Source organism: Siniperca chuatsi, linkage group LG2, assembly GCF_020085105.1.
Source record: "Siniperca chuatsi isolate FFG_IHB_CAS linkage group LG2, ASM2008510v1, whole genome shotgun sequence".
Lineage (NCBI taxonomy): Eukaryota > Metazoa > Chordata > Actinopteri > Centrarchiformes > Sinipercidae > Siniperca > Siniperca chuatsi.
Window position 1 is genome coordinate 2,708,809 of NC_058043.1, and position 14,239 is coordinate 2,723,047.

Below are 14,239 nucleotides of genomic sequence, written 5' to 3' on the forward strand. Positions count from 1 at the left end.
TCTAGCACTTACGGAGCAACATTAAGATTCCTTTGGAGTCGTGTTTCTGTCCACTTGGCAAATGTAAGTCTGATATTAACTCTACGTTTAGCTCTGTTTTGTTCTCCCCTAACTCCTATAACAATATCTGGCTCTTTAGCTGCTAAATGCTCCACTGTGTTCACCAGCTAGTCGCTAACTTTGTCTGCCGTTTGGTGCTCGGCAGGTAGCGTACAGTGGGTTTATCAGAGCCTTTTCATTAAAAATACCCACTGCAGCTGAAAACTACGCAATGAGAGCGGTGAGAGTGAACAAAAACACTGAGGTTGCAGTATGGAAAACAGAAAAACACCACTAAAGATCTGTGTTCTGTCCCGAAACAACTGTAGCTTACATCAAGGAGCTGATTAAGTGCTGTTTTACGTTACAGAACAGATGTAAACAGGAAGGCAAGTAGGGAAGGCTCATTGTTGCCAAATATATGGGACCTCGATATTGGTCATTGTTGTTTATTGGATAGTGGGTATCACAAAAGTCACACAATTGTCGTTCTCTTAGATTCCAGCACAATTGGGTATTTCTTTAATCACTTGCCGATAGAGAAAAGTTTGAAAGCACTGATAACTGTCCTTAAACTACTGCTAGACCTCATTCCCTGAAGTCTATTAATGGCTTGATTAAATGCTGTTTCCTGTAAGCCATTACCTCGACTTCCATCCCGAGTGTGATAAGGACCGCTGTTATAAGATAAATGGGCGTAGGTGTGAGCTCTGCCGGCAGCGTCATCCAGTCAAACCTTTGCCGTTATCTTCAAACAGATCATTACAATGATACGCTGACATTTAAAATTTTAAATGTTCTTCTGTTAATGGACCTCAGTGGTGTTCAACTGCTGACATTTGTTACAGCTTAGACTATCCCAGATCAAGGTAATTACATTCAAGTGGCAACATTTTTTTTTACAATTTTTTAGCCACTGCACATTGTTTTACAGATTCTTAGACACAAAACCACTTCCAAAACTGATGCTGAATCCTTTGTGAGTCTTAACTTAAATAACATTTCTTTAAATGAATACACTGTGTTTTAAGGAGGTTGGCCAAGTGATCAATTCACCTGTTCAGTTATGAGAGTTGTAAGAACGAGAACATGGACAGCAAAAACATCAACATATCCGACACAGATCATTGATAGTTGTGCTCTATGCTAAATGCTACTGAAGCATTTTATTAATAGCAAGCAACTAGTTATTAATTTATTAATTATGGAATTAGTATGTCGTGTGAAATTGAGACTCAAATGTTGGAAATGAATGGGCGGACACTGGGTTTAACCGAGCTAAGATGAGCAGACGACTTTCTTTACGGTGGATTGTGATAGGCTGATATATCTGTCAATCAAACACAACACAACCCCAAACCAACGCCTCTCTCCAAGCACCAGGTTTCAAGATCATCACCAAATTACGAGTAGGAAGCTTGTGGGCTGTTTCGGTCATTTCAAAGCAGCGAGTTGTCTTGGAGCCATCAGAGAAGCAACTTTTTTTTTTTTACAGAATTAGTTTCAAAACTCAGCTGTGGTCGTTGCTGCTTGACTAAACTCTCGCTCAGGGGAAGCATGCATGCTCCTTTTCAGCAGGCTCCTGATTCAAATTCATAGCACACGTCCTCTCCTGGGAGCTGCCCAGTACCAACCACCCTAACCGTTGGTTACTGAGACATCTCTTCTGGAGCAGTTGGGGGTAAAGTGCAAGTGAGTAGTTCTCCCGTTTAGCCTATTAATAGCAAGGAGCAGATCTCCAGGCTCGACATTACATACTGAGGTCTGCGTCCCATCTGTGCGGTGCAGTTTATCTCAGCTGTATGTGGGTTGGTGTGTGCCGTCTGTGCTGTCCCAGTCACTACTGTCGGTTCAGGGAGGTGGCCTAGTTCTGCTTGCTGCCGCTGCCGATGCTGAGAAAGACTTTTCTCTGCTCTTTCTCTCTTGCGTTACCACGCTCTTTTTTTTTCCCAGTCTTTTTCATTTTCAACCTCTACCTCTTTATTCTGTGTTTCTGTCTTACATTTCATCTCAGGTTGTTATGTAGCTTAAAAGCTTACAGGAAGTCTGCCTCACGTGCATGCATGCAGGCATACAGTCACTGCACACGCACACAAATAAATAAATGAACACATGTCTCTCGCATCACCTTTTTTGGTTCTCAATCTCTTTTCCTCTCTCTCGTTCTCTGTTCCCCCTGATTTTGTTTCTCTCCTCGTCACACTTACGAAACCTCATCCCCCATCAGCTGTGGAGCAGCAGCAACTCGAGTGTATGAGGAAAATCTCTCTCACACACAAATGCGAACGCAGTCCCATACACTTGCACACAATCCATCTGCTGGGGTGCTGAGTGCAGTTGAGATTCTGCCTGCCTGAGCCTGAGGGCATTGTGGAGGATGTTAAAATGACAAGCTTCATGTCTTAATTAGGATGAGATCTGTTCACAGGGCATGATGACACTCACCCACACACACACACAAAATCCACCGATGTGCACACATATGCACTACATACTATCATGTACATGGAAACTCATTTGTGGGCAATAAGTATTAACAAGCGTCTTCTGTTCACACTCTCTGTAACTCTCCCTCTATCACACACACACACACACACACACACACACACTGTACACACAAGCAGATATGCACACTTTCTTGCCAGCACCATCTTTCTTTTTCTGAATCCTGAGCGCAAAATCAAACTGAGAGCAGAGAGTCGCCTGTTCAATCTGATCTGGAGGTGAAGGGTCATCCTGTCAGACCCTTCCTTCTACTTTCAAAATAAAAGCTGTGACAGTGGTGATTATGACCACCAGATGGAGACAAAGAGCAATATTTGGTGTCTGTATTATCTTAAAAATCTAAATGCGTTGACGCTAAATTACAAAAATTTGTTGCCAAATGATCTAGGTTTTAAGCCATTAAAGCAGTTACTAGTTATATATCATAGTGTCCATGTTAGCTTCGTGTTAACGTCTAATTCTAATGCGATTTTCTGAACCAGTTGTAGAGTTTTTTTCTTTTTTCTTTTTCCGTTTTTATTAATAATTTTAATTTTAATTAATAATTCTCAGAAAACTAATGAGCCTGATATGGAGTGGTTGGGTTTATGTGATCTGATCTGACTCCAAGTGGGTTTAAAAAAAACTAATGATTCAAACAAAAGATAATAATGATATTAAAATTATTATGGGCTTTGGCTACATTCAGAATGACAGGATTTTCAGAAAAGGCTTGGCGCAAATCCGACATACCGGTATGACTAAACTAGGCGACGGTAAGGGGATCAGTTGGATCACTAGAATTTGTCTGAACTTCAATCTACAGTGCAGATCCACATGGCATACAAGACCTATAGGCATAAATCACATGTTGTCCTAGATAGTCATATGGTCGCCAATCACTTACAGAGGAGCAATATATTCAAAAGCTGACTTTTTCCTAGTGCGGAATGGTTGGCGAGCGAGAGAGCAGACTAGAAACGAGCGTTTGCATGATCAGGAGTGCACGCACAAATCTGATTCTGCTCTTATGAATCTACGCCTGTGTGCTCTCAAACGCTGACTTGCACGCTGAGTTCGCGCTCAGAATTTGTTTTGTGCTCTCTCAAATCTTTTGTCATCAACATACTTCCATAATTCTTCCCCATTTGACAAAATTGTCCTAGCTCTGAAGATCTACACCTCAAAATGGTTCTCTCTCTCTCACACACACACACACACACACACAAATACACACACCATCTCCCTCTGGTTCAGCGCTGCTCCGGTTCACACTCGAGGGATTCCCATTTATTCCCTTTCATATGCTTATGGGTGGAACACACAACAAAATGCGCATGTAATATGTTTCTGAGACAGCCACATATTGCAGCACCAGCTAGAAATGCTGCATTATGCATGAGCAGTTCCACAAAATGCAACGTAATATGCATTAGTCGTATACTGTTTACAGTAAGAGGGAAATCCATTAAGAGGCTTTAAGAGGGAATTATGTGTTTTTACTTCTATATTTTCCTGCATGTCACATATCATCACGGTTTGGTTTAAAGTTAAAGTAAAGTTGTTAATGTGGTTAATGGCTCCTCAGATGAAGGCTCCTGCAGAGTGCCCCTGCATTCATGTATTAAAGAAGATGCTACTACTGCAGATGCTGCTCATAAAGAGAGCAGACATCTTTAGCTTTAGCTAGCCACTAACCTCCGCCTCACAGTGCATTTTCACAATTCTTCCTTGATCTATCTGAAAAGCTTTAACATGATACTGCAGTTTGGTTTTCTGTTCATCTTCCAAGGTAAATAGGTATCTATGGCTGTACCTGTTCTAAACATTTCAACAGCTTTAACACAGATAAAATGACGATTATCATGTTAGCGTTCAACAACTAAAGATTCCATGAGTTTTAGACAAAGTGTGCCATCAAAACCTCATATTATTGTTTTATCTTTGTTAAAATTACAACATGCTAAAATTGTATTATTAACTTAACCAGTGTAATGTTGACATGTTTGAGAAAAAAACACGAGAAACCATCTGTGATAAAATGCATTAAGGGGTTGAGGCTAGTGGATCGGAGGCTAGCTTGGAAACATAGTGGGACCTGCTCTCTATATTTTCAGTCTGTGTTGAGTGAACTCTCATTTATTTTATGAAATATAATTGTTATAATTGACATTTTTGCGATTCTGACATTCCCTAAATCATTTTTTGTCTTCTTCTTCTTTTAATTCATCTACTTCTACTTTTTTGGTGATTACGTACTCTTGGCGGAATATCTTTTGAAAACCTCCAGAGAGCCGGCATGAGCTCGTTGCTGCTGTAGGCTTTATGTGTAAACGGAGGGAGAAATAGCTAGAGCAGAGCCAGAGAAAGTAAGATTCATACTCAAAACGCCCTGAGGCTTCAGTGCATTCCGGTCTGTTAATTCCAGTGTTTTGTGGTGGATCTCTCTCTCCATGATTATCAGTGGTATCAATAAAGAGACACTTCCTTGAGAACCTGATGTTTACTGTTTGATATTAATACATTTTACTATCAAGTGTCATTGTAGCTGCGCTGGAAATATGTTGACTTGACGCCATGTTGCCCACGTGTGGCCAGTCTTTGAGGTAATGATCACCACAGAGCAACAAAATGGGCCCAGATACGTGAGTTACATCACAAACACTGTACTATAAATAACAGCATGAAATACATATATTTAGTACATTTAAATGGATATTATATTTATTGATGTTGGTGTTTATACAATTTAGAATTTAAATATTGTCTTTTGGTAGGTGGTTTATCTAGAGTGCCTTCCGGGGCTATATTAGCATGTAAATACTGTCCCGTCTAGCACCTGCCAAGTGGGTTTTCATCAGTTTGCATGCATGCAGTATATTTGTGATGTAGCGAGGTTGTTTCGGGTTCATTAAGCTACAGGGGGTCGTCACATCTTTTCCTCACCTCCACTCCATTCCCCAGCTGTCTACACCTCTCTGACAGCCACTGAGTGAATCCAAACTATCATTATCATAAAATAAGAAAGGAACCTTTAGACACATGACTATTCTGTATTTACTAATCTATTCTATATATAATTCTTACTCACGTGCAAGCATTCAAGTACACACAAATAAACACAGAAGCACCCACACACACACACACACACACACCCCAGAATTTCTCCAGTACAGTAGTTTTAGTTGGTCACCATCACTCCCTCATACAGATGAATCTAATAATGATGTAATTATTACTACAATCATTATGGCTTTGTGCTTTAAAATGTCAAAGTGGGGCTGCAAAAGAGGAGATCCTCTCATTCCCCTAAGTGAGACCCTGTGGACTGTTTTTAATACACTTGTGGTCACTGATATTCAACATTTTCAAACCCTCTCTTCCTACTGCTGTTTGGACGTGCTGAAGTTGCAGATATAAAAGAATCGTATTCAGACAATGTTTGTATGGCTGCGGTTTCTATCATGAGTGCTGTGAGCAAATGTGTTGATTTCAGATCACCTTGTTTTTGGTGTTTGTGCACATAATAGATGACTCAAATGTGTGTTTGAATTGTGCTGTAACTCCACTGTGGCACTAACAGAAACGTGGAAATCTCATGCTAAAGTACGGACTGCACTAACCGGCGCTGTTAGGTGCTTTGGTTAAAATCATGCACCAAACAACATCTTTTCTCCATATGTACAATCTTTGTTCTACTTATGAAAGTTCCCTCTTTAAATAATTCACAGCCATTAGATTTGTGTCAATGTCTTCTTCAGTTTGGGTTTTGGTGGAACTCTGGAGCAGCAATTAAATATTGAAACAAACTTCTGAAGTCGCACCCTAAATTGAATTATCCTGTCAGTGTCACACAAACACACACACACACACACACACACACACACACAAACACAGAGATTCTACACATCCATTATATCTTTCTCTAGTGTTTCCTCTCTCACACAAACACATTCATACACAAACACACACACATAAAGGCCACAGGCTAAGTGCTGTGACTGGCCTAACAGATGTGAGTCATTTGTCAGACTATTGACCCAATCCGCTGGATAAACTAAATGCCAATACCAGCCAGATAGAGCAATGCTAATCCCTGTGTGTTCAGTGTGTGTGTGTGTGTGTGTGTGTGTGTGTGTGTGTGTGTCCACGACTTCTCTCCTCTGTCTATTCTCTCCTCTGGAGTGCTCTCAGCTTTGTGACAGTCTCGCTAAAAGGACGAAGGAAAAATGTAATAATTTCTCACCACAAGGTGAACCAACAAACCCAGAAGTTTGTGAAAGAGTGAAACTGTTAGGAACGCAGTTCAAAAAGAAGAAAGGGGGTGAAAAAACAGGTTTTTTGGTAGATTTGTCTCTACCTTCCTCTTTTTCTAAATCATGTGAGGTTTCATGTGAGTATTATATTTATAGCTACACTTTATGCAATAAAAAGAATGAAAATCGGATCTTTATGGGATTACAGGGTGGTACACAACTATATTATTTTTGACTGGCTAGGATTAAACTCAATCTGGAAGATGTGACGTACATATAGAACATTTTCATCAATATTTACTCCTTGGGTCAATATTGCAATATAATTTTCATTTAAGCTGGAAAGCCTTTGATTCGCTCACTGCCATTAGGTAATACACCTCTGATGAGGAGATATCTGGGGTAAAGTCAAAACAAATGCATCTTATCTTAAATCTCCTGTCGTTTGCACTGTAAACAGAGACCTCCATGTCTTTCTCACTAATGAAGTTTCATGACAACCTTTTTCAGCTGTTGTCATGGCATCAGCCACAGTCTCTGATTGGGTACTTTAAATATTTCCTTTTATAGTCTTTTCCTGAGAGATAAGATAGATGAGATAGCTTGCTTTATTACATTTGTTAACAGAAATTGGTCGTTTTATTCAAATTTCTGCCAGCTAATTGCAGTTATAGTAGTCCCGACTCTCTCTGTCTCCGTCTCTCTGTTTCAGGTCTTTATTAAAGTGTGAGGCTGAAATATACTGAGGTGCTATATGTTGTTAAACCCTGCTTTCGTTAGAACCAGCAGTGCATTTACATTTGATGGTTTGATTTCAGGCATTGCGTTGACACTGCTATCAGGAACGATGAGTCACAGTCATGAACCACCACCACCACCACTGCATGTAGCTTAGCAGATTGTGTTTTTCACTTTACTTTAAAATAGAGTATTGTACTTAATAATCCTCCATCATTCAGAAAACACAGGGCCTCTTAAATTACTCAACAGGATATAATGAATTGGTTGAGAAATTTGTACAAGGAACTCTATTATTGGTAATTCTCAACCACTGTAGAGCATCATGAATAACTCTCCTCTGTACGCAGTGAGAACTTGCTGTTCTCTGTAGTCAAGACACAAGTTCAAAACAGCCACTGTGGGGAAAAATGTCCTTTAAACACAACTGATCTTTACACATGCTTTTGGATAATAGGTGTGAAGAGGAGGATGTAGTGCTACCTGAACCTGATTGTGTCTGTCATTAAACCGACTCACGGTTCACAGACGGGACGATTACGATTGTTGTGGGTCTATAATATATATTAAGCTAAGTCATGGTTGTTCCTTTTCATAATAATAAAAAACACTGCAAAACACGATGGAGGTTAATAGAAGGTTAACAGGTTACTGGGAGCAGCCTTACATGTTGTCTTTGTACTGACTCTGGTGCAAAAGTGGCTCCAACAGCAGCAACCACAGCTGTAAGTGTCTTTGTGTCAAATGAAGAACTGACTTTTCAAGCAAAACATTTTTTTAATCGAAAGCAAATCTGACTGTAATGTTTGTTAGTATGACTAAAGAGTTGTTGATTCAACTTAATATCTTAAGCTTATTGAACTCAAGTTCCATTAACTTCTAGTATGTAACATTTTGGAGGCGCGATTGGCAAAAATGGAAAATCGCCTGAAAACAAGAATTGTGTTTTCGTTACCTTAGAATGGGCTGTTTTTATCTACAGAGGGAGCGGGTCCCCTTCCACGGAGGTCTCCATGTTGCACCGGCATGTTTCTACAGTAGCCCAGAATGGACAAACCAAACACTGGCTTTAGATAGGGCCGTTCGTGTTTTTCACGGCCCCCGTAGTTTCTCCTACACGCTTGGAAAGGGAGGGTGAGGCCATTCAAATGGTTGCAAACTTCAAATTCACCGCTAAATGCCACTAAATCCTACGCACTGAACCTTTAACTCAGTCATGAGACGGCTTTGAAAAAATTATACAAAGTTCAGTTAACTCACATTTTTAAGGCAGCAGGGAAACGTTTATAAGTTGAACCATCTTAAAATGTTTTACAGCGTACCAGCTAAAAGCAGCAGAAAAGTAGAAGAGTACTTTTGGGTCGTCACCGGTTGTGTCGGGTGAATTTCCCTTTAACACTTTAACTCGGTGCAAACTCTGGTTTCATCCATCTTGCTCCATTGGCCTCCTTTCCTGGACACAGCTTTAATTCATCTTTCTTTTCCACATTTGGTCCGAGCACAGGGCAAGAGAGCAAGACGGAGTGAGAGCAGACAGGGTTTCTGACAGTTGTATCAAACAAATGACAGACTGACAAGACAGTGACAATGACTGAGTGACAGTGATGACAGCAAGTTACAACAAAGGAGAGAGAGAGAGGGAGAGACGGAGGGGGGATGCCAATGACAGAATCCAAAACGGTGACAATCCTGCACTGAATAACGTTATTAATGGAGACCCAGAGCATGACAGTGACAGAGAGAGAGTGATGGCGACGACAGAGAGACAGACGGTGACAATGACAGAGAGGGAGAGTGGCATTGATGACACATAGACAGATGGTGACAGTGACAGAGAAACGATGGCAGACAGAGACAAATGCAAACGATCCCGCCGCCTTGAGGTGTGAGGTGTGTGTCCTCGCTGCCAAAGTATCAGACTGCAATCAGCAGCTCTAGCTGCAGATTGCAATGTGTTTGTGATGTGTGTGTGTGTGTGTGTGGGTGGTATACTTAGTGTGATGTTGCCTTGGTTTTTTAAAAGTGACAATACAGTATGTACACAACAAGCTATTGGCAGGACTGAGTTCACTAGGATTGATTTTTTTAAGCAGTCCCTTAAAGTTGTAATCCTTAAGATTTCAGTCCTGGTTGATTTGGCAACATCACTTATTACATGGTCACATGTGGTAACAGCAAGTGCGGTTTAATACTACAGCAAACAGTCATTGAGCAGCTACCTTTCAGAAATACAACAGAGAAGCAACTGTTGTATCTGTTTACAGTGCAGCCAAACAAACTCATGTTGTTTTTAACAAAGAAGTCTGCACTGCAGAACTGCAATCTGATTTTATGTTGCACATGGCGCAGGACCCAGTAAAAGGAGTTGGTTATGTTGCTCAGGAGTTGGAGGTGTGCAGCCTGTCACGTGACGTTCTTCATCTAACAGCTCACTGCTAATGCTCCTGACTGTTCATTACTCCCTGCGATATTCAAAACTGATCCACTGCCAAAAAATTACGAAAATGCCATCGTCTTGTTTTATAGACACATTTCAGATGAACGATCACAGTCAGCTCTAACCCCAGTGACAAATACATTGTGTTTCCTGTGACTGCTTCACAATAAAAGCCACCCAGTGTTGTGCCAGTTGAACACTTTTAATGTGAAGCAGCAGCAGTAGCAAATGTTGGGTTAGCATTAACAGGAGTAGGAGCGTGAACAGTAAACAGTGAGGCTGATATCAATGAGATCAAATTACAAACAGTAATGCTGCATCATTTCCTGTGAATCCCTCGTACGTGAAGGCAATTTGAATCCTGTGCATGAATGGCGGACCCCGCCAACAATAATGGAAAATTACCATATAGAGAGGTAATTACATAAGGTAAATATATTGAATGTCTATTGCAGAAAAGTGCCGCTCATAAATAGTAAATGGGGTAAAAAAAATAAATAAATAGGGTATGATTTTATGAAAATCTTAAGGATTATCACTTTAACAGTGTAGAGTACCACTTTAATGTATTTTATGTATGTTTTTGCCTGTTTAGCAGTCAGAGTGCAAATATAAAAGCTTTCACAAACCTGCTTTTTAGTTTTATGTTCTGAGTCAAGAAATATAAACATCAATGTCATTACCTGTCAGCATTTTGCCTGCTTTTACATACCAGGGATTCATCTGGATTTGTAAACTATTAGACCAACAGTTGCACTATACAGTATATAGAGAAAGTGACAAACAGAGAGTGGCATTGATAATAGAAGGAGTGACTGTCATGAGGCCTGGAGGAGCGTGACCATGTCCTGGTCATGAAGTTGGCTTTGTATTCAAGGTTGATTCACCACAGACTGAATGAGAAAGTAACAGCAGAAGCAGTCTGCTGTGACCTCAGACGTAATGGTCTTCAAACACAAAGAGACTGAATTGAAACAGCAAGTTAAACAGACAGAACAGAGTTACGATGTTGTCCTGTGTTGCTTGTTCTACATTCAGATCAGACTGCAGGCGTGGCCCACGCTCACCTCCTCGGAGACTTCTGTTTCACAAAATGACACCAACACAGACAAGTGAAAAGTGCTGGTTTGCCTTTGGGCTAGAGTTCTATCTCTGACTTCCTGTTAAGCAGTTTACTTTGACTTTTAAATTTGCAGTTGCTGATCCTGTCAATGTGTTTAATGGTAAATTTAGACTTCAAAAACATTATTTTTAAAACTGGAAAATGCAGTTTAATACTTTGTTGGGACAGCTGGAAAGATTTAAAGTGTTACTCTTTAAAAAAAAAAAAAGTAAAACTTTAAATCGGCCTCAAACTACAGCATTGCATTTCATTTGCAATATTGCTTTTGCACTCTGGCAAACGACCTTCGTAGCCACAAGTTCAACACAGAGACTCGGGAAAAGCTTCTTCTTTCAGGCCATCAGGATGGGGAACTCTGTGCTGAGTGTTACTTGATTGTATTAGCAAATATATATTAGTGAATATAACAGTTTTATTCTCAGTACTTTGAACATCTGGCATGGATGAGTTCCCTGGTGATGTTTCCCTGTTGCTGTGACACACTGCCCTTCTCTGTGATGCCAGTGAGGAGGTGCTCAGAAAAAATAGCACATTCTACTTCTTATTACAACTAGGCTTTTTTCCCAGTCCCCACGCCATATTTACAACAGCCAATATCCAAAACCCAACATGGTTTGAATGTAGCAGCCAAAAGTAAAGAGTGTGTAGAGATGTACAAGGAAATAATAAGCTAAGGATAAAATTATGCTCTTGACTGGTTTAAAGGGTCGACCTTCGGTGAAATTTCAATATTTTACATTTTAGTCCTGTACAGAGTGACTTACAGTGACTAGAACAAGTTCTGAGGTCCGTTGTTTTCTGGGTGCACTGGTGCAGTCATGAGGATTATCAACATCAACACTGCCTGGTACAGCACAGCACTGTGGATGTGTTCAGTGGGGCTCTGATCCTAACGCCATGCTGCTGTCACGGGACGGTGGAGGGGATGAAGGCAGATGAGGGGCAGCTTTGTGGTTCATGTGGTCTGTGAACTATGCTAAAAAACAAAATAAAATTGCCATTGAATTTTTTGAAGAATAAAAAATGATATCTAGCTTTATCGATAATGAATATAAATAGTTGCTGCCCTACAATTCAGAAACCAAACTCTCACGTTGCAGCCGTTTCTTTTAGTCATTACGTTCCAAAGATTTCAGTACAGTATCTCAGATTCTGATATTTTCACCTTCTCATTTTTTCCTCTCTCTCTCTTTCTCCACAGTGATTTGCAACTTCCGGGGCTCAGTGACTCAGGGTTTGGCTCTGGAGGTGGGAGAGACCGTTCAGATTCTGGAAAAATGTGAAGGTAAGGCCTGATGGATAGCGTCATGAGATACTGACACAGCAATAATGTCCTTGATCATTGTTACAGTATTGGAACATCACTTAAGCACCAGTAATCACTGTAAACATCCTCCAGAGATAACTGCTGTGTCTTAAACATTTTCAAAGACATTTGTATATATAAAGGAAAAAAAAAAAAAATCAGCAGGGAAGTGATGTCTAAGGGAAAACGTGGACCTTCAGGATAGACCAGTTAGGACCCACTGGATAATAGACGAAACATGTATGTCATCAGTCGGAGTAAAACTACATTACGGTTTTATCAGTTTTGAACTGGGCTGTGTAACAAAATGGCAAAATCCCATCACTAACAAGAAAAGGAGGAAGAAAAATGGTTTAGAACTGCAATGAATTGCTTCCTGCTGTGTACATCTTCCTATCCTTGTAGCTGTTAACCACATTATGACATGTTACCAAAGTTGTAACCTGTTGGCTGACTGTCAAACTTAAGAGCGTTAAGAACTCTGCTCTTGAGAACCTGTAATCAGATTTTCAAACGACTATAGTTTGACTGTGAATAACATGAATTAATGTCACAGAGCTGCTCTTATGGTACTGATGTAGGTATTCGGTGATCTTCCTCGGAGCTTTTGAAACTTTAGAGGGTCGTTTCAAGCGAGCAGGATTACTTTTCAGTTTGGTTATTGTGTTCACGGAACCAAAAACGAAGCCTAATATTGTTGAATGTTGAATAATTATTCAGGGGCACCAAGTTTTTTTCTGGTGGAGTCATAGACTTCAAAACACATTTGATTAAAAAATCAATAAGATACCTGTTCCCATGCTGCTCTCTTCATCATACAAAAAGTCTTCTTGGTAAATCCTAATAGTGTTTTTTGAGAGTTTGTCTTAAAGGTATCCTGCAGAGTTTTTGACCACTGCTGTAGAGCAATGTTTTCACCAGTGGGTCTTCGTTTTGTTTGTATGGTGCACATGCGTGACGATGCACAGGCACAAGCACACTGGTGACGCTATACACATTCCTGTTCGTTGTTTCACACTTTTCCACTGGTCAACAGTTGGTGGCAGTAAGGTGCCAAGAAATGTAGCAATGTGCCAACAAAGGCAGCGTAGAAAAAGACGCTAGCAAGTAAACATGGATGGTTTATAAATTGGATCAAATATACAGTGTTTGGCACTAATGGATGCGGATGTAGTTTTTGTTTTGTTTGGATTTGTGTATTGTGTCTTGTCTTAGGAGGTTGTATTTTTGTGTGTTTCCATTGTGGGGCTATCTCCTGGAGCGATATTTGTGGGAGGTGTGTGTTTATGTTTAAGTTTGGATGATGGTGATGTATTGTGCTGTTAGATGGGATGGTGGTGTGTTAACATGCCAGAATGTTTGGTTTGTTGTTAGTTTATGTGTCTGAAGAATTCAATGTGGGATGGGTCATGTGAATGTGTTGTCACAAATCCACACAGTAAAAACAAAGTAATACTCGTACTCATTGCTGCATCCATAGTTCTCTCGAATAATGAGTGCAAATAGTCAGTAATAGCCTAGTGTAGGCCTGGACGAGAGCCCAGGTTATTAGCCGATGTTACTCCCATTGTTATTCTAGTTTGACTCACAGAAATTAGCAACTCAAGCCAGGATGTGTCTGAAGCCAGCAAGTGTTGTCTTTTGCAGATAATGAGTGAGTATGTGCTTCATTAGCCACAGCTGGGCAGGCCGCTACCATCGATCTAGTGCCAGAGGCTGATTGGGCCTTTCTTTACCCGGGGAGGGAGATGCGCATGAGAAAGTGAGAGAGACAGAGAGGGGGAAATGTTCAGTTGAAAAGAGAGAATGACATGGGTTTACTTTGCTTCTCTCATCTGGCCTCCACTTCCCTCTGT

The 14,239-nt window shown here is 40.4% G+C and overlaps 1 protein-coding gene across 16 annotated transcripts in view; it reads left to right on the plus strand.

Moving 5' to 3' along the window:
* Positions 1-14,239, plus strand: part of LOC122869858 (dedicator of cytokinesis protein 3-like) — a 189,469-nt gene that overhangs the window by 57,911 nt on the left and 117,319 nt on the right. For all 16 annotated transcript variants that reach the window (XM_044183299.1, XM_044183326.1, XM_044183316.1 and 13 more), the window contains one exon: positions 12,279-12,362. In XM_044183299.1, coding sequence (XP_044039234.1) covers positions 12,279-12,362 — 84 coding nt within the window. The remainder of the gene's footprint in view (positions 1-12,278; positions 12,363-14,239) is intronic.